Source organism: Gymnoscopelus microlampas (genome assembly GCF_963454915.1).
Source record: "Gymnoscopelus microlampas genome assembly, chromosome: 20".
Lineage (NCBI taxonomy): Eukaryota > Metazoa > Chordata > Actinopteri > Myctophiformes > Myctophidae > Gymnoscopelus > Gymnoscopelus microlampas.
This window is the reverse complement of record NC_139957.1, coordinates 37,125,887-37,146,515: the sequence shown is the minus strand read 5'-3', so window position 1 is coordinate 37,146,515 and position 20,629 is coordinate 37,125,887. Positions and strand designations below refer to the sequence as shown.

The following is a 20,629-nucleotide window of genomic DNA, read 5'->3' as shown; positions in this document are numbered from 1 at the left end:
ACTAATAGAACAGCTGTCAATGGGCTTCAAAGCAGGAGGACGGGTCACATGACAGGATGACAGGATGACATCACTGATGACAGATGACTCCAGACCCCTGCACTGCATGCACTGCACTGCACTGCAGCGGTTCTCAAACTTTATCGTGCCAAGGACCCCCAAATTGCTATATATTTGGCCATGGAACGCCATCTGAAAAGTGGTTGTGCCAGGGAGGGACCTCCAGAAGAGAATGTTTGTGTTTTTAAAAATAAATCTAAATTATTCAACATTTTTCAAACACTTTCAAGATTTTTCCAAAATGTTCAAAAATATGTCGGGTGTAAGAAGCGGCTTGCTAGCTCCTCATGCATTGAAGGAGACATGAGCTCAGTTCTGGGAATGCCCAGGAGTAAATAGGCAATTGGCACTGGGTGAAAAAAAATGGGTTCCAAAATCGTGGGATTAAAAAAAAATATATATATACTAGAGTTTCGGGGGGCTACGCCCCCCTCAACCCCAGCCGCGCACGGGGCCCAGCGTGGCCGTGTGTATATTGGGGGACCCAAATCGCCGGAGTGAAACTGGGGAAAAGTTTTTTTGAAAAAGGAAAAAATTTGAAGAAATAATATTTGTTATGTTGCAGGGGGTCCACAGGGGGTCCGCGGACCCCCTGATGGTCCACTGACCCCCTGTGGAGTGTTGGGACGCGTGGGGACACCCCTGGAACATTGTGGACCATTTCGGTGTTTTTTTTTTTTTCATGAAGGTGGTTGCTTGTTTCTGGCGCAGGCTGTGCAAACCTGGCAACCCAGCGCATGCTGCCGCACGTTTAAGTGGCGTAGCGTCATGAGGGTCAGTGGGGCCGTGGCTCGGTCAGTGAAGACCCTGTAGTGCGGATGATATGTGGCATAGAGGGGCAGATTGTAAATCCACAGAGGAAACATCCGTGGGCTACCATTGGTTCAGCGATGTGTGCGGTCGCCCTGCGGCCCCTCCTCGTCCACCAATGTGCAGTATTGAGAGCCCTGACGTCACAACAATTGGAGCGATGGGCACTGCACTGTGGTTGGTTAGGGTACACCTAGGGCCCAGGTAGAATCCAGTTAAAGCCTGCATGGGCAAACCCAGTTAGGACCCGCCTTGGTCCCACATAAACATGGCTGGTTGGGGCCCACCTAAGGGCCAGGTAGAAGCTACTTATAGCCTGCATGGGCATCGCAGTTGGGACTGAAGTGGATGCCGTTGACATTGCTGACATGGGGTCCATATGGTTTAGCCCACCTTGAAACCATATGGGAACTACGCTGGCATGCTGGCTGTAATGCAAACGCTGCATCATACCTGCAGTGTGTAGTTTGATGTTGTGTGTGTAGCAGATATACCTGCAGTGTGTAGATCAATGTCCATAGGAAAGTCAATGCCCAGCAGTGTTTTTTTTCCCCAGCAGAGTTTCTAGTGTCTCTGTGTCTCTCTGGAAGAGGTTGCACATGAACTCTGCAGCCACACTGAGGCGCTCCAACCCAAACACTCTGACATTAAGCTGCTTCACACAACAAACATCAGCACCACGCTGCTGTTTGTCCAAAAGACACAATATCTCCTCTCCCACCGACGTCATGTGTTCATTTATCGACAGCCGTACAGACTCCTTTTGACACATTTTCCGTCGTTTATCCAGCTCTCACTGACTCTCCACATCGGGCTGTTATTTTCCTGCGATCAAGTCAACGATGTGAGAGATTAGCTATCACAGACGGACGGACAGGGGGTGAAACATAGTCTTGCGCCATGCCTTTCGGCCTGGCGGAGACAATAAAAAACCGAAAGTAAAGGAAATGGCCATTTCTGCAACAGAAGTAGTCAATAAACGATGCTATGAAAACATGGGCCACATTGGCAAAGAATGTAAGAAAGAGGCAATCATGTAGGAAATAGGCGATCTCCAAGCTTACAAAGCCTCTCAACGTGAGGCGTTTCGAGCTTGTAGATCGGCTATTTTCACAATATTTACTTGTGGAACGGAGTCAAACAGAATGGGGGGGTCCCAGATCAAGTACGTGTATTTGGGGGGGGGGGGCGGCGTGAAAGGGTTGATAAACACCGCTCTAATCGGAGCGAAATTATCTGAAATTACTACATGACCATAATGCAGGCTAACATGCGTTGCACGGGGCGGTCCTGCCATTACGTTAGTTACTGTAGTTGCTGTGGAGCGACATAGTTCTCCAGAAGACACACAGAAACATACACCATCTACAATGGACGAACTGAGCAGCAATATAGACATTCACCACACGAACGTGCATTGTTGACAAAGTGATTGCACAGCCGCTGCAGGCATGACAACCAGGTTAGCGTTAGCGACATGGCAGCTATCACAGCGCCCTGTCCGTCGTGCTGCAACTGCCTGTGATGGCTACAGCAGTAACAGCAAGCTGTCTGCGATGCCATTGTCTGGAGACTGCTGTTAGCGTGACACGACCAATGAGAGTGAGCGCTGTAGTTGTTGCTAAGATACGGTGGCGTCTCTGCCCCATAGCTTGTAGATCTCTCACACATGATGGGCGTAGGCTGCGTTGCCAGGTCTGACTTTGTGTCTAAGCAATGGTCGGCTTATTTTTGCGCGCCTTTGGGCTCGTTTGCATTGTGCGCACGGCAGCGCTTGTTTAGCGTACGTCAGCGCGACGTGGCAACGGACGTGGCAACGTGAAAGGTGATTGGCTGGTGAAAAGAAACACCCGACGTTACACCAGAAATGGTGCCTGGAGAAAATGGTGACCAAAAAAAAAGTTTTGAAAAAAAGGAAAAAAACCCCGCAGCGGCTGGCTGCAGTTGTGGTGATGAGGTCGTGCGCACGGTAAACGGTACGAAGCGGGCTCCCCTTCCGTTTTGTCCGACATTTGGTGAGTAGAATTAATTATGTTGCGCGGTGGAAACGGTGTAGTGAGCAGTGAGATGTCCCCTACGCGAGGCGTAAATTCAGCGCGGCCGGCGTGGCGAGTCAGTAGGCGACATGTGGTCTGGCGGTGCGTTGTTTAGTCGATAACAGAGCTGTGGGGTGTCACCACCGAGGGTGCGGAAGTTGCTCGCCATTTATATAGTTAGATATATATATATATAGCATTATATATAGCAGATTTACAAGCTCACAACGGGGCACAAAGTGTCGCGCTGTGAGCTTGTAGATCTGCTATTTTTGAATAGCAGATCCCTGGAAAGTCTGTGCCTATATGATACATGCACGCTAGTTCTACGTGTACTTAGCAGACTGTCATTACCACTACGTATCTTGTGAAAAATGAACCGCTATACGGTTGACAACTATACTATAGGTCACTATAGGTCAATATTAGATAAAGTGTCATCCAGAAGTAGGACTTTAAACAGTTCAATCAGCAGCATTAAGATCTCTCTCTCTGCGTTGTCTCTCTCATTCTATGTCCTGAGCCTCAAGTGAATTAGGGGTGGAGCTGAGGACAGCAGGGGTGTCCAGTCCACTATCTTTTAAAGAGTGCCTGGTAGCAGGAAGCAAGGGCTGATCCTCCCAGTAGAGCAGGTCTGGAGATGGAAAAGACTTGAAACTCCTGAACAGTGAAAAGAAAGTCCATTCTTTCATAAAAGTCCTCTGTTGACTTTTTTTTTTTTGTTCAACGTTTTTTTTATTTCTCCTTGCTGCTGGTTTCTCAACCAGTGGCACGTGGACCACTATATGGTCCATGGCATGAAACATGGGAAAAAAAAAACATTTTAATGTTTAAGAAATATATATTGTACCGTTCTTTTCTTTTCTGTTTTACTAATAGGCATAGTGCAGGGGTCTTCAACGTTTTTCAGGCCAAGGACCCCTAAGCTGAGAGAGAGAGAGAGAGAGATGAAGCAGGGACCCCCCCCACTACATATTGTATAACTTTGTTAGATTCAACTTTTTCATAGATTTCATAGACTCGTTTGACAACACTATCATTGTGTAGTGTTGTGTTGGATTCACGTTAATGTGTATTTTTGGACCGTTAACCACTTAACCCCCCCCCCAAAAAAATATAATCTTATAGGGATGCTAGGGTTCAAGTGGTTCATGTAAAAAAAATAATCCTATCACACAAAGATTCGGCGGCCCCCCTGTGGTAACTCTGAGGAACCCCTAGCGGTCCCGGACACCCTGTTGAAGACATATGGATGTATACATTATTATTGTGGAGAGGTGGTCCTTGAAGATTGTTCAAAGTATGCAAGTGGTCCAGAGCTCAAACAAAATCTCGAGAACACCTACTCCTAGACCTATAGAGCAGTAAGCACCACAGTGCCATCAAACATGCCATGCACTACACCTCATGTTTTCTATTATTTTATTTTTCTCCAGGGTTTATGAAAGAAAGATGACAAGACGAGGCTTGGATGAATCCATCCTCTCCTACTCTCTTCATCTTCTATTCTCTCCTTACTCATTCTGTCCGGTCTTCTCTGTTCACTTCACGTCACATCTCTTCTGCACACTCTATAGCAGTGGTGGTTTCCAAACTTTTTAGCTCGAGACCCAAAAGAGAAATTTGATGTCGTCTCTCCAGGACTTTGAATATACAGTATATGATACTCAAATCTTGCTTCTGGGGATTCTACTAGTCTTCTAAATCCTAACAGTTTTTTGAAGAAAAAAAAATGTTGCTATAATCAGTGTTTTTTTCACGTCAAGGACCCCCAAAATGTATTTGGCCGCAGAACCCCATCTCAAAATATCTTGTTCCACAGTTTGCAGCCTCTACCAGCATTTTAACGATTTCTGTAGTCACAGAATATTTATCTCCAGTATGATTGATCCCCTGATGGTTTCTAATCACATCAAGGTTTTCAGGTGTGGTTTAAAAAAATGTCAAGAGGTCATCGCGATCTTGTTTTTTTTTCTCTGTTAATTTTTTAACATTGAAATGAATGGAGAAGCAAATCTTTGGATCGCGTTATCTCCTAGTTATTTGTGAAGAACGAAAAAAATAAATAATAATAATTACTTTAAGAATTGTTTTATTTTCTTTTTTAATTATTAAAAAAAAAACGTTTTAAAAAGTTTTTGGCAGGCAAGAGCTTAATTCCCAAAAACGTTTTAAAACGCTTTTGGCAGGCAATGTGTTGTTAATGGGCTAAGCAAGTAGAATGCAGAGACAGTGTAGTGCCTCAAGAAAGTAGGATCACAGTTAAACCATGAAACCGGCATCAGTTTACTCTAACTGATATCAGAGCACTCTGTGACGGCCATCTATCTGTCCCTAGTGTGGATACGTAGGTGTGTCTTCAGATCACCTGACTGAATGAAACTCTTGCCACACCGTTTACAGATATACGGTCTTTCTCCGGTGTGGATACGCTCATGTCCCTTATAGTTACTTAAAACATTGAAACTCTTGCCACATTCTTTACAGTGATATGGTTTTTCTCCAGTATGGATACGCTGGTGTGTCTTCAGATTACCTGACACATTGAAACTCTTTCCACATTGTTTACAGTAGAAAGGTTTTTCTCCAGTGTGGACACGCTGGTGTTTGGTCAGATGAGGTAACACACTAAAGCTCTTTCCACATTGTTTACAAAGGAAAGGTTTTTCTCCTGTGTGGATACGCTGGTGTTTCTTCAGATCACCTAACTCATGGAAACTATTGTCACATTGTTTACAGTCGAAAGGTTTTTCTCCTGTGTGGATACGCTGGTGTGTCTTCAGATTGCTTGACACATTGAAACTCTTTCCACATTGTTTACAGTAGAAAGGTTTTTCTCCAGTGTGGACACGCAGGTGTTTGTTCAGATGAGTTAACGCACTAAAGCTCTTTCCACATTGTTTACAATGGAAAGGTCTTTCTCCTGTGTGGATACGCTGGTGAATCGTCAGGTCAGATAACTGACTGAAACTCTTGTCACATTCTTTACAGAGGAAAGGTTTTTCTCCTGTGTGGACATGCTGGTGTCTCTTCAGACTATCTAACACACTGAAACATTTGCCACACTGTTTACAGTAGAAAGGTTTTTCTCCAGTGTGGAGACGCTGGTGTCTGTTCAGATGACCTAACAAACTAAAGCTCTTTCCACATTGTTTACAATGGAAAGGTTTTTCTCCTGTGTGGCTACGCTGGTGTCTGTTCAGTTGACTTAACTTACTGAAACTCTTGTCACACTGATTACAGATGTGGGGTTTCTTCCTTGTGTCATTTGTCTGATGTGTTTTTACTCCTGGTTGAGGTAAAGTCTTGGTCTGTGGCTGACTGTAAGATCTTGGTTGGTCTGTGTCTCCCTGTTTCTGGCTGATTACAGAGCTACTTATTTGCTGACAGGCTGCTGAGGGGATCTGTCCATTCTTCAGCATTTTCCAGTAGAGGTCGTGGTGGCTCCTCTGAGATGTGAAGGCGTATGGACACTGAGAACTACTGGAGACCTGAGTCTGGGGAGACTGGGACCTGACTCCTTGCAGGAGTGGTGGTTCATCGTCAAAGCTGACGCTATACATGGACTGTGATGGGAACATAGTGTAGGTCTGTTGGGGCTGAAAGGTCCCTCTGTCTTTGTCTCTCTCTGCCTCTCTCTTTCTGTGTCTCCCTCTCTGTCTCTCTCTGCCCCTCTCTGTCTCTCTCTGTGTCTCTCTGTCTCTGTCTCTTTCTCTCTCTGACAGTCTCTTTCAGCCTCACTGTCTTTCTCTTTCTTTCTCTCTCCTCCCTCACTTTCTGTCTCCCACTGCCCCTCTCCTTCTCTGTCTCTCCGATCTTCTCTCTATCTCTCTCTGTCTCTCTGTCTCTTTCTGCCTCTTTCTGTCCTTGTCTCACTGTCTTTGTATCTCCCTCTGCCTTCCTCTGTCTCTGTCAGAAGTCTCAGAAGTCGATCTCGCAACAATATAACGTCTAGTCGTCCTCTGATGAATTAGAAGGCTACGGTCATTTTCCCACATTATATATAGGCTCTGCAGCTCTAGTCTGACGTCAAACACTAACCATGCATGCCAACCATCGCCAATTTACGCAGTTGGTGCCATTGCAATTCATATGGGGATTTGAGGATGTCTAAATCAGGGGTCTTCAAGGCTACTGTTACTGTATATCCTTACTAAAAAATACGCAAAATCTGTCTGTATGTCTGTAGTTCACATATCTCGAGAATCGTCCGTCCATCCGCCCGAACAACTTCAAACTCAGTGTACATCGCTTACGACCCGAGGGAGTGCCGCGCCTGGAGTGGAGTCGGTCTCATAGGCGGTTGTCATACAACCGCCTATGAGACCGATATGCCCATATAGAGGTCATACATGGAAATATGGTTGTGCAGAACAACAGATCCGACCGCTATGCTCATATATGAGCATGTCCATTATGTATCAGCCCATCTGATCAACCAATTTAAGTGGTAGCGATGCAATGGAACAAAAAGTTGGAAAAGGTCATAATAATGAAAGAATGTGATAGAAAAATGGCAGTAATATTGGGATGGAGGAGGTGAAGGAAGGCATCTTCATCAAATTCTAGGAAAAGCGGATGATATATACATTATTACTGTGGAGAGGTGGTCCTTGAAGATTGTTCAAAGTATGCAAGTGGTCCAGAGCTCAAACAAAAGCTTGAGAACACCTACTCCTAGACCTATAGAGCAGTAAACATCAAACATGCCATGCACTACACCTCATGTTTTTGTTTTGTTTTTTGTTTTCTCCAGGGTTTATGAAAGAAAGATGACAAGACGAGGCTTGGATGAATCCATCCTCTCCTACTCTCTTCATCTTCTATTCTCTCCTTGCTCATTCTGTCCGGTCTTCTCTGTTCACTTCACGTCACATCTCTTCTGCACACTCTATAGCAGTGGTGGTTTCCAAACTTTTTAGCTCGAGACCCAAAAGAGAAATTTGATGTCGTCTCTCCGGGACTTTGAAAATATATTATACCCAAATCTTTGCTTCTGGGGATTCTACTAGTCTTCTAAATCCTATAAGTGTTTTGAAATAAAAAAATATGTTGCTACAGTATAATCAGTGGTTCTCAAACTTCCTTCATGTCAAGGACCCCCAAAATGATATGTATTTGAACCCCATCTCAAAATATTTTATTCCAGGGACCCCCCAGAAGCAAAGATTGTGAATATACATATATTCAAAGATTTTTTTTTTAAATAGCAGATCTACATGGTCACTCGGTGCCGCGCTATGAGCTTGTATATCTGCTATTTTTGAATAGCCAAAGACATCTAAAAATGACACAGATGCGTTCCCGGTCCAGGGGTTTTCTAAAATAGTTTGCGGCCTCTGCCAGCATTTTGACGATTTCTTATCTTTTCAAGTAGTCACAGAATATTTATCTCCAGTATGATTGATCCCCTGATGGTTGCTAATCACTGAAGGTTTTCAGGTGCGGTTTAAAAAATGTCAAGAGGTCATCGCCATCTCGTTGACATTTGTTGTTTGATGTTTGAAAATAGCATGTTTCCCTCAAAAATACACGGTAAAACATAGGACTTTTTTTTCCAGTTTATTTTTTAACATTGAAGTGAATGGAGCAGCAAATCTTTGGGGTTCTTTGTGAAAAACGGAGAAACCCCAAAAATATATTTTTTTAAGGAATATTTTAATTTGATTTTAATTATTAAAAAATAAAAATGTAAACGTTTTTGGCAGGCAATGTGTTGTTAACTCATTGAGTGCCACAATCCGTCAAATCCGTCACGTGGCCTGACGCCCAGAGCGCCACGATCCGTCAAATCCGTCATAAAAAAAATTTCAAAATAAAAAAAAAAATTTCAAAATAAAAGTTTTTTTTTTTTTTTTTTTTTTTTTGGGAAAAACATGTTCAGAACCCAAGATATGATGATTTGAAGATTTGCTGCTCCATCCACTCCTTGTTTAACCTATAACTTAAAAAGGCTGTATCTCGCTTCCTAAGCACTTTTTTTTTACAATGAATTTTGGCTGTGGCACTCAGAACCAAAATTCCATTAACATGAATAAATAAGTTTGGCACTGAATGAGTTAACACATTGACTGCCATCGGCTAATCTCAGAACGTCCATCGTAGTGCCAAGCTATTTCTTACCTTTTTTGTTTTTTTGATTCCGTCATAGGCCCCGCTAAATCCGTTTAAAATCCGCGTTCATTTGGTTCGACACAAACACGGGACCCGACCGAACAAAACGCTGAAAACCGTGCGGCGATCCGACACTGCATTCTGGAGAACGAGAGGAAAACGCTAAAATGGTGGATGTGGTGAGAAAAACAACAAGCCAGAGATAATGGCGTCCAAAGTTGACCGCTAGACAGGAAACGGAGGCGGGAGAAAAACCGGAAACAGTATTATTTCGTTTCCGGTCCGCCCCCTTCGAAACCGGAAGTGCAAAAAAAATCCGGAATCTGCACCTGCACGATTTAACATGGGAAAACACCCGCCCCGTAGGACTACGGGAACGGCAGTTAACGGTTGGATTTAACGGCCCGTAGGGCCGTTAAATCCAAGTACATACTGTACTTAGAATGCAGAGACAGTGTAGTGCCTCAAGAAAGTAGGATGACAGTTAAACCATGAAACCGGCATCAGTGCACTCTATGACGGCCATCTATCTGTCCCTAGTGTGGATACGTAGGTGTGTCTTCAGAGAACCAGATTGAATGAAACTCTTTCCACATTGTTTACAGTAGAAAGGTTTTTCTCCAGTGTGGACACGCTGGTGTTTGGTCAGATGAGGTAACACGCTAAAGCTCTTTCCACATTGTTTACAAAGGAAAGGTTTTTCTCCTGTGTGGATACGCTGGTGTTTCTTCAGATCACCTAACAAACTGAAACTTTTGTCACATTGTTTACAGTCGAAAGGTTTTTCTCCTGTGTGGATACGCTGGTGTGTCTTCAGATTGCCTGAAACATTGAAACTCTTTCCACATTGTTTACAGTAGAAAGGTTTTTCTCCAGTGTGGACACGCAGGTGTTTGTTCAGATGAGTTAACGCACTAAAGCTCTTTCCACATTGTTTACAATGGAAAGGTCTTTCTCCTGTGTGGATACGCTGGTGAATCGTCAGGTCAGATAACTGACTGAAACTCTTGTCACATTCTTTACAGAGGAAAGGTTTTTCTCCTGTGTGGACATGCTGGTGTCTCTTCAGACTATCTAACACACTGAAACATTTGCCACACTGTTTACAGTAGAAAGGTTTTTCTCCTGTGTGGAGACGCTGGTGTCTGTTCAGATGACCTAACACACTAAAGCTCTTTCCACATTGTTTACAATGGAAAGGTTTTTCTCCAGTGTGGAGACGCTGGTGCCTGTTCAGATGACCTAACACACTAAAGCTCTTTCCACATTGTTTACAATGGAAAGGTTTTTCTCCTGTGTGGATACGCTGGTGTCTGTTCAGTTGACTTAACTTACTGAAACTCTTGTCACACTGATTACAGATGTGGGGTTTCTTCCTTGTGTCATTTGTCTGATGTGTTTTTACTCCTGGTTGAGGTAAAGTCTTGGTCTGTGGCTGACTGTAAGATCTTGGTTGGTCTGTGTCTCCCTGTCTCTGGCTGATTACAGAGCTAATTATTTGCTGACAGGCTGCTGAGGGGATCTGTCCATTCTTCAGCATTTTCCAGTAGAGGTCGTGGTGGCTCCTCTGAGATGTGAAGGCGTATGGACACTGAGAACTACTGGAGACCTGAGTCTGGGGAGACTGGGACCTGACTCCTTGCAGGAGTGGTGGTTCATCGTCAAAGCTGCCGCTATAGATGGACTGTGATGGGAACATAGTGTAGGTCTGTTGGGGCTGAAAGATCCCTCTGTCTTTGTCTCTCTCTGCCTCTCTCTTTCTGTCTCTCCCTTTCTGTCTCTCTCTGCCCCTCTCTTTCTCTGTCTCTCTCTCTCTGCCCCTCTCTTTCTCTGTCTGTCTGTCTCTCTCTGTCTCTGTCTCTGTCTCTCTCTGTCTCTTTCTCTGTCTCTCTCTGCCAGTCTCTTTCAGCCTCACTGTCTTTGTCTCTTTCTTTCTCTCTCCTCCCTCACTTTCTGTCTCCCACTGCCCCTCTCCTTCTCTGTCTCTCCGATCTTCTCTCTATCTCTCTCTGTCTCTCCCTCTTTCAGTATCTCTGTCTCTTTCTGCCTCTTTCTGTCTCTCTGCCCTTGTCTCACTGTCTTTGTATCTCCCTCTGCCTTCCTCTGTCTCTGTCAGAAGTCTCAGAAGTCGATCTTGCAACAATAAAACTTCTAGTCATCCTTTGATGAATTAGAAGGCTACGGTCATGTTCCCACATTATATAGGCTCTGCAGCTCTAGTCTGACGTCAAACACTAACCATGCATGCCAACCATCGCCAATTTACGCAGTTGGTGCCATTGCAATTCATATGGGGATTTGAGGATGTCTAAATCAGGGGTCTTCAAGGCTACTGTTACTGTATCCTTACTAAAAAATCACACCCAGTGTGAAGTGGGCGGTGTGTGGTCATCACAACATGACTCACTTAAACATAAATGTGTTTTTTTTAAGTCCATACTGCTATTCATAGGGCTGCACATGTGTCATGTGTTTCGCTAGCCAATCACAGTCCTGAATTTGCAAAGTCAGCCAATCACATTACAGCTAGTGGTGATGACACTAGCTGTAATGTGGTGATGACACTAGCTGTAATGTGATTGGCTGACTTTGCAAAAGTATAGATTTGCATTGACTTTGGAAGGGTTAGCGTTGTAGACTGCGTTGTAGACTATTGGCCAATCACGGTGCAGGATTGGTCAGTGTCCAAACCTTGTAGCGCGGCACCGAGTGCCGCGGTACGAGCTTGTAGATCCGCTATTTTTGAAAAATCGTGAAAATGTGTGCAAATCTTTGAATATATATATTTTTAAAGCGAACATTTGTAACTCAAATCTTTGCTTCTGGGGGTCCCTGGAATACAATATTTTGAAATGGGGGTCCATGCCCAAATACACATACATTTCGGGGTCCTTGACATGTTTGAGAACCACTGATATAGTAATATACGTTTTTTTTTTTAAACTGAATTTAGAAGAGATTTTGTAGAAGAGGCCTCAGGTCTTAATGGGTTAAAGCTGCACCATGTAACTTATCTCTTCTATCCCGGATTTGAACCCGTGTTCTTGCGCAAGTGCTCACATTTTTATCTCAGGGGATGAAATTAATCTTGACCATCAGGTCAAAATTCGTGTCAGATCCTGCGTCTAGGTGAGACATGACCTTTGACATGATCTAAATGTCTCAATAGAAGAGCAGGGAGACAAAATACAATCACCCCCATTGTATAAAACTATATTATATTAACATACTCTACCATACAGATTAGACAACATTTCATTAAAAAAGAAATTGACATAGTGCCGCTTTAAGTACAGTACTCGAGTAAATGCACTTAGTTACTTTCCACCACTGAGTTCCACTGACTGGGACATGAGATGAGGGCAAAGGGATTATAAATCACTTTAAAAAGGGAGATTCTACAGCATGGAAGAGGTGGTGAGTCAGGGACAGTTAGATAATAAAATGCCATAAATTAGACATGGACTTGAAGAATGGAAGATACAATGGCAGAATATTCACAGTCACACGCTAATTAACAACTATATAAATAGACAGAAGAGTGTGAATCGCTGCTGTACAAATGTGCGGAGAACTCATTTGCAAAATGGTTCCTAAAACTCCTGGTTCTTAAATACAGAGGAGGAGAATGGACTCACTGATAACACACTGTGTGTACCACTGTGATAAGCTCGTCTCCATGGTAATGGCTGGGATGGATGGATGGATGGATGAATGGAGGACTCATTTATGACAGGAACATTTGTGAAGAGGTGGTCAATCCATTTGGATGATTTTAACCCATTCTTAAGTGGTTGGTAGAGTTAAAAAAAAAAATGCCACGAAAGAGCACCTGTCTGCACCTGGACAAGTCTTTTGGCTTGCCCCACTGTTTTTCTGAAAATGTATTTTTACCGCTCCTAGTATTGATGATTTCTTGTATAGTATTGTATGTCTTTATATGTCTTGAATGAATTGAATACATAGGACCACAATGGAAATAAGCCCTCATGGGGATTTTTGTGTTATCATTTTGGCATTATTCTATATAGTATGACTGTACCTCTGTACCTTTTGCAAACTGTTAATAAAGTTTTCAATCAATCAGTCTGTGTAAGGTTACAGGCATTGGCTACAGCAGTAAGCTTCTTCTTAAGAGGACATAATAGTTATTAGCGGCCATCTTCGTTTATATAGGATTGACATGACAGTCAATCAAGCCTCGTTTTGGCTCAATGTATACTATGTTTTGCCTAGCGATACCATCGTACGATGGAGCATAACATGCACAGCCCTACAACCACACAAAGCAACAGCGTTATAAAAAAAACATACCAACATAAATCAGCACATGAACACCATGACACGACACTACACATAAAGTCCCCACATCATAATCCTCCAATGCGTTCCCATGTTCAAATAACGGAAAAAAAACAACTCAATAAACTTGCCCAAGTGCATCTTGGTAGATCATCATAGCAAGCTCCAGCGCACATGCCGCCCCCCCCCCCCCCCCCCCCCCCACTGTTCAAGGTAGAGGGGCCTAGAGAAAATACTGCTGTATTTTCACAATTTCTGAAACCAAATTTTCTAACCTTGGCAATGTTTTTTTATTATTCACACTTTGCTGGTTGGTCAATATAACATGTTATTCTGTGGTGTGACAAACTGAGGGCACAGTATTACTGCTTTACAGGGACTTTAAGTTGCGTTGGTATCAACTGCAGGTACAATCTGCCAAGAAGCAGCACAAATAGAAGTTGAACTCATTTGTCCGGTTCCATACATTTTATGAATAATCACATGTGACTTTATTGTATTACTATTCTATTCTCTCTTCTTTATTGTCTTTTTGGTGGTTATGTAGTTACTGCTGGCTGCATTACAAATAATAAAAGGTAACCTCCAACCTTAACCATGGTTGATGAATGTATACCTAGATACAGTACATGAGAGGTGGAGGAATGTACAAGAGATATGCTCGATGGTGGCCAGGAGAGGGCGCCGCTCACTCAATAGAGTGGAGCAGAGAAGAATCCAGAGACCATGGTGGAATAACACACACCGGCGAGCACACACGCGCTCGCGCACGCACGCACACACAGGATATCATATAGTGTCTGCAGATGTCTGCAGACTCGTGGAAGATCTGTTCACAACATATATTTAGAGATATGCACGTCAACACTGCTTATTCTGTCCCCCTCTCACTGACATGACCTGTAATCAAATGCTCCCCAACACAGTGGACCCCCTAAAAATAAAAATAAAAGAAATCCAGATTTGAGTTAAAAATGTTCACTTTAAATATATTCAAAGAATTGCCTAAAAAAATCAGGATTCATCACAAATAGCAGATCTACAAGCTCATAGAGCTTGTATAGCTGCTATTTTTGAATAGCCAAAAGTATAAAATATGGATAAAGTAGTTATATAAACTAATCATACTGGGAGTGGGGACCCCCTAGAAATATCTCACCAAGGACTCTAGCACCTACACCCTCTCTTTCGTGAAGAATATAGACCCTAATGCTATCAGCATAAAGACGACGTTAACAACGAAGATTTGCTGGAACTTAAGGAGTGTCGAAGAAAGTTGTCTACTCGGCAGGCAAAGAAGACCAACAGCCCCAGAACGCTACTTGAAAAGTGACCCCTGTAAATCAAAGGTCTGTTCCCATCATCTGATGTGTAACGGCAATAGGAATGTATGTGTATTAGGCTTGTTTTAATCAACTTATTATCAGGGCTCTTTAAACTAGTGTTTTAGTCTGTCTCTATTTATTTTCAGCCATCACCTATCTTCCCCCCTCTCTATCTCTTTCTGTCTAGGAGCTCACAACAATCAGTATACCATATTTAGAACATAAAGTTATAATCAGAGATCACAGCAGAAATTGCATCTTGTATGGCTGTATTGGAACATTAAGATTGCCTATGGCATATGCATTTTAGTTAATACAATTAGAAATTAGATATAAAAAGTCGTTTGTCTTTTGTACATTGCTGGATGATCTATGACCCTGCCTCAGCCAAGAATTTAAAATCCTTCAGAGTTTATGAGACTGATCTATATTAAAAGAAATAATAAAGTCTGCACACTGAAAAATTTAACAGAAGCTCCCAGGCTTTATTTGAAATAAAGTGGATATTATCCACTGTTGCACCTGCCGTCCAGTGGATGTGCCAGTTTTATTATTTCTACTGATCTGTATTAAAAACAGGTAAACTGGAGATATATAATTTCATTGATATTCATGACATTAAATCAACCCTATCCACACTACATAGCGTGCGACTGTTTAACCAGTCTGGTTTGTAAACCTTTTCAATTCTTGATTGAAAACTTACAGTAAAGTGTAACCCATTTGAAAACCTGAACTCGGAAACGGTTGGTTTCCCGTCAGAGGGGGAGCTACTCCCTATAGGTATCAATCAAAGTAAGGTCAAGTCACTACACGGTGACAAGGTGTTCCGTGATAAAGGGACAGAGAAAATAAACTCAAGATATCATCTGAAAGATCACTTACTTACATGTGAACCCACTGTTATCCCACGTATAACGGTGACGCCATTGAAGGTCTATTTCCCATTTGGTATTAATATCAATGGTCTTATAATCCAGCGTGAGCTCCTATATTCGGCACAGGGTCTTGAAGTGGCCGCCCTACAGTGGTTGTCCACCCGAGTCTGTGTGGCCTAAAATAAATACACTTTTAAAAGGTGCCTAGACAAAGTAAAAACCCTCTCAACCAGTAAGCATCTGTATGGTAGTAACCAAAAGCCATATTAGTTTATTGGGGTCTGAGGTGTGCAGTTAAGAGTACTAAAATAACCTTGCATACAGCAGTAGGTATGGGGGGTATTTGGGAGCAGGGGGAATACTGGAAGGGATGTTTAAAAAACACAAGAATCCACTGACCAATATGATATTGCTGGTAAATGTATGTGATGTATTTCTGTAGAATTGTGGAATAAAAAATGTAAAAAAAAATGTTTTTAAAGACTGTGCTAACAACAGCAATACCATCAACTTGCCAAAGTTAGCAAACAAACACTTGCCACAAAGCTTTGCCTGTGGAAATGCTGCAGTCAACAGTGAACAGTGATCTGAGGTGACGTGACGTGTATTATCCAGATGTGAGGGGCTCCATGTCTCAGGTAACTGCGTCTTCAGCTTCCTGACAGCACAATCTATCATACTAAAAGCTCATCTCTTCAGAGCAGTGAAAACCCCTTTCAGTAGAAAAATGGAATTTGTAACACTGATGTTGATGTCATACACAGAGACATGACTGCACGCACGCACACGCACGCACGCGCACGCACACGCACGCGCACACACACACACACACACACTTTGAACTAAGGCTAGTGCTACAGTAGCTCTCCTCCGTCTCTTGACCATTTTCTGTGAGTGGGTGAATTTCAGACAGTCATCCATATTTATAAGGTTATTGTTTTAAAAGGTGTCCACTGTGTCATACACTAACACCCCTTGGGTCCTATACACAGTATATTCATACACTGACTGTCAGCCACCTCAATTAATAACATGCACCATCTCATCTACCCAAGAAACGTACCGAAGCACACTATTAGACCATTAAACCTACAGTATTACTAACAAAACGGTCAACTCAAGAACCCATCTTTTTTCAGAGTGTCCTTGATTCAACTGGCCTGGCAGAAAGGAACAAATTGAATTGTCCAAAAAGTTCAAATTTGGCCCAGTTTCGGCTTGTAAGATCTTTGGTACTTGAGAGAAAGAGAATGCTGTTGCTTTTTAGAGGTTATACCTGCTTTGTTTGCATTCCCTTTTTGTACTAAAAGAGCGACTTTGAGAGCTGGTTCACCGTACAATGGAAGTATCTTTGGAATATTAATTTCTCATTTCTAATCAAGTGCACAACGGAGCAATAAATCACACAAAATGGACTAGTTACTAGTCATGACAAGGTAACTATACACCACCCAAACATCTACCAAAGTGTCCTATTGCTTTAAAGATATTCTATTTTGCTGTGTCTTAACTGGTCCCTTTTTTCATTTTGTACAAATGGAACCCCGCTCATGGGGTTATCAGTTCTTACTAGGATGGGGTTATCAGTATAACCCTGTGCCCTTGCTTTATTCATTACCATGTGTCACACAAACTCAAGGTGTGTGCCATGTGTGTGTGTGAGGAACACGGCCCTGTTCTCTAACAGGAGTGGTGGCTGCACAGCACAGCGGCTGTGACAGCGGCCAGAGGTCACAGCACAAGGCATGAGTTTGATAAATGAGCCCCGACGATGACAGAGTCAATATAGGAACACAGAACAGAACAGCGATAGTGAGCTTCAGTTAGTGGGACGGATGGATGGATGGAGGGGAGCCTGCACGCAATATAGAGTCACACTGAAACCCAGGTTAGAGGAAATGCTGACTCGCTGAAAGGAAACGCACAGAAAGACAAGAGGCCCCTTTTTCCACCAAAATAACTTCCTGGAACCTCGGTTCTTTCACGGAACCGGCTGCGAACCGGCTTGCGTTTCCACCAGTTTTAAGGAGAAACATTACAATTGGGGGCAGCATATAGCTGAATGGTTAGAGAGCCCACCTGGGGAGCGGGAGTCCCCAGTTGCCCAACGTTCGATTCCAGGCCTGGCCAGCATTGTGTTGAATATGGCCGGTTGAGGTGTTCATTACACGGGGGAAATCGTCAATGACAGTTACAGTTTCCCTTTTCTTAACTATATCTGCATCTTCCAAGGGCAAGAAAAAACAAGTATTTTATGGTTCCAGTTCTGAACCAACTTTTAGGGTTCTGAATTCATTTTCGGTGGAAACACTCTCAACTGGTTCAAAGTTAGGTTGGAAAAAAGAACGGAACTGGTTCAACCCCGGTGGAAAAGGGGCCTCAAGAGAGGGAGGGAGGACAGAGAGAGAGAGAGAGGGAGGGAGGACAGAGAGAGAGATGAAAGTCACAGTTTGGAAGCGATATTGTGAGAACTTGAGGACTGGTACTGTACCTGAGTATATCTCCCTGCTCTTCAATTTCATCAGCCACTTCTTCACACCTGTCAAAACATGTGAAAAAGTACAAAACAACACGTCAATAGTCGTGGAAGAAGTACCGATCATTTTACTAAGTAAACGATGCAAAATATAAAAATACTCTGTCACAACTAAGTAACAGTCCTGTATTCAAAATTTGACTGCGTGAAGTAAAAATTATTGGTATCAAAATATACTGACAAAGTAAAAGCACTAAAACTTTTCAGAATTTGACAAACTGTTTTGCAAATAGCTATTTTCAAATAGCCTTATTGTAAAATAGGCCTTTAATGTATGTTTTGAAACAATAATCTCAATCTACACAGTAACTACGTAGCTAAAGCTGTCGAATACCTGAAAAGGAAAAATATTTCCCTCTAAGATGTAATGGAGCAGAAGTATAAAGTATAAAGAAATTGGAAATATTCCATGTACCAAAAGATTTTTCTTAATTACAGCAGTGGTTCTCAAAGTGGGGTCTAGGGACCCCTAGGGGTCCTTGAGGGGGGGGGGGGGAGGTTCCAGGGGGTCCCCATTAAAAGTAGTTAACATAGCATCTCAATCATTTTAACCACTTTACCCATTTATATGTTGGCTATTCAAAAACAGCAGATATACAACACACACACACATCTGGTCCATCTGCTATTTTTGAAAGAGAGAGAGAGCGATATTATTTTGGTGGTTTAATACTTTTACTGAAGTAAAAAATGTGACTATTTCTTCAGACACTTGCGTGTGACTGATGTGTTTGGTGGAGAGGAGACATCCGTTATGTTCTTACCAGTGTTTCTGTCTGGTAGGATACAGCAATGCGTCTGCAGGATGACTGGTAACACCTTTAGAAGAGACAGGTAGAGGTAGAGACAGAGAGAGAGAGAGAGAGAGAGAGAGAGGGATGCAGGGAGGAAGGGAAAAATAAAGATAGAGACATTAACCCTTTGAGGCCGGGAACTACGCACTACGAGCTTGCAGATCTGCTATTTTTTAGAAAAATTGTGAAAATGTGTGCAAATCTTTTATATACATGTTTAACTCAAATCTTTGCTTCTGGTGGTCCCTGGAACAAAACATTATTATTATATATTAGACAAATACATATTATTTTGGGGGTCCTTGACATGAAAAAAGTTAGAAAACCATTGAAAATATAGCAACATAAGTAAAAAAAATAATTAAAAAAAAATCTTTAGGAAAAAAGAACTGTTAGGATTTAGAAGACATGTAATTATAAAATCCCCAGAGGCAAAGATTTGAGTTAAAAACTTTAAAAAAAGTATATATATATATTCAAACTAAAGATTTAAAAAAAAAAAAAAAAAAATAGCAGATCTACAAGCTCGTAGCGCGGCACTCGGTGCCGCGCTACGAGCTTGTAGATCTGCTATTTTTATAGAGCCAAAGAAATCTTAAAATGACACAGATGCGTTCCTGGTCTTAAAGGGTTAATAAAGCACAGGCAGAAGGAAGATAAACGAGGTGGATCCTTGCAGCCATTCATCACGGAGTTGCGTCAAGCAGACGACAACGTCCCCAGTGTGGTTGTGTGTGTGGAACTGTGGTCTCTGCCGTCTGCAAACGGTCTGACATGGGGGTTAAATTTGTGTGTGAAGGCAAATGCGATAACCTCACGACCCTTTAAGATGGGAGCTGCGTGGAAATATACACTATAGTGCTTAATCCATTAACACCGGGAAAGCATTGTTTTTAGATTTCTTTGACTATTCAAAAAAATAGCAGATACACAAGCTCATAGCGCGGCACCGAGTGCCGCGCTATGAGCTTGTAGATCTGCTATTTTTTTTGAAAAATCGTGAAAATGTGTGCAAATCTTTGAATATGTATTTTTTCAAACCGAACATTTTAACTAAAATCTTTGCGTCTGAGGATTCTACCATGTCTTCTAAATCCTAGCAGTGTTTTGAAAGAAATAATATGCTATATGCTATAATATCAGTGGTTCTCAAAACTTTTTTCATGTCAAGGACCCCCAAAAGACTATGTATTTGGCCGCGGACCCCCATCTCAAAATATATTGTTCCAGGGACCCCCAGAAGCACAGATTTTAGTAAAAAATGTTCGCTTTTAACTTTTTTTTAAAGATCTGCACACATTTTCACGATAAAAAAAAAGGAACAGATCTACAAGCTCGTAGCGCGGCACCGAGTGCCGGGTTACGAGCTTGTAGATCTGCTATTTTTGAATAGCCAAAAAATGACACAGATGCGTTCCCCGGTCTTAACGGGTTAACGGAGACGGCGAAAGCGGGGATGGGCTTCCTTACACATAGCGTCCAGTCTGACACCGTCAGTACGACGGGCCAATTGTTAGACACTTTCTCTTGCCGCTCTGTCAGCCGATTCGCTATTGCCAGGAAGTTGTCAAATCAAATACAACAAGCACTTACCGCACCCACTTACAACCCCATGCAATCAATAGAGGGCCCTCGACCGCAAAAGCACTACAGAGAGTGATGTGGTTCGGCCGAGCGCATTGTCCGTGGAGGTGAGGTGAGCTTTTCCCTCCCCTCCGGGGAATATATACGAGAAACCGTGTGTGTGTGTGTGTGTGTGTGTGTGTGTGTGTGT

At 42.6% G+C, this 20,629-nt stretch overlaps 1 protein-coding gene across 1 annotated transcript in view; it reads right to left on the bottom strand.

The window, feature by feature from the left end:
* dlgap2a (discs, large homolog-associated protein 2a) overlaps nt 1–18,062 on the bottom strand; it is a 304,056-nt gene extending 285,994 nt beyond the window's left edge. The window contains exon 1 of the mRNA XM_084045680.1: nt 18,017–18,062. Coding sequence (XP_083901806.1) covers nt 18,017–18,047 — 31 coding nt within the window. The 5' untranslated portion in view covers nt 18,048–18,062. The remainder of the gene's footprint in view (nt 1–18,016) is intronic.
* Between the last annotated feature and the right edge of the window lie 2,567 nt (nt 18,063–20,629).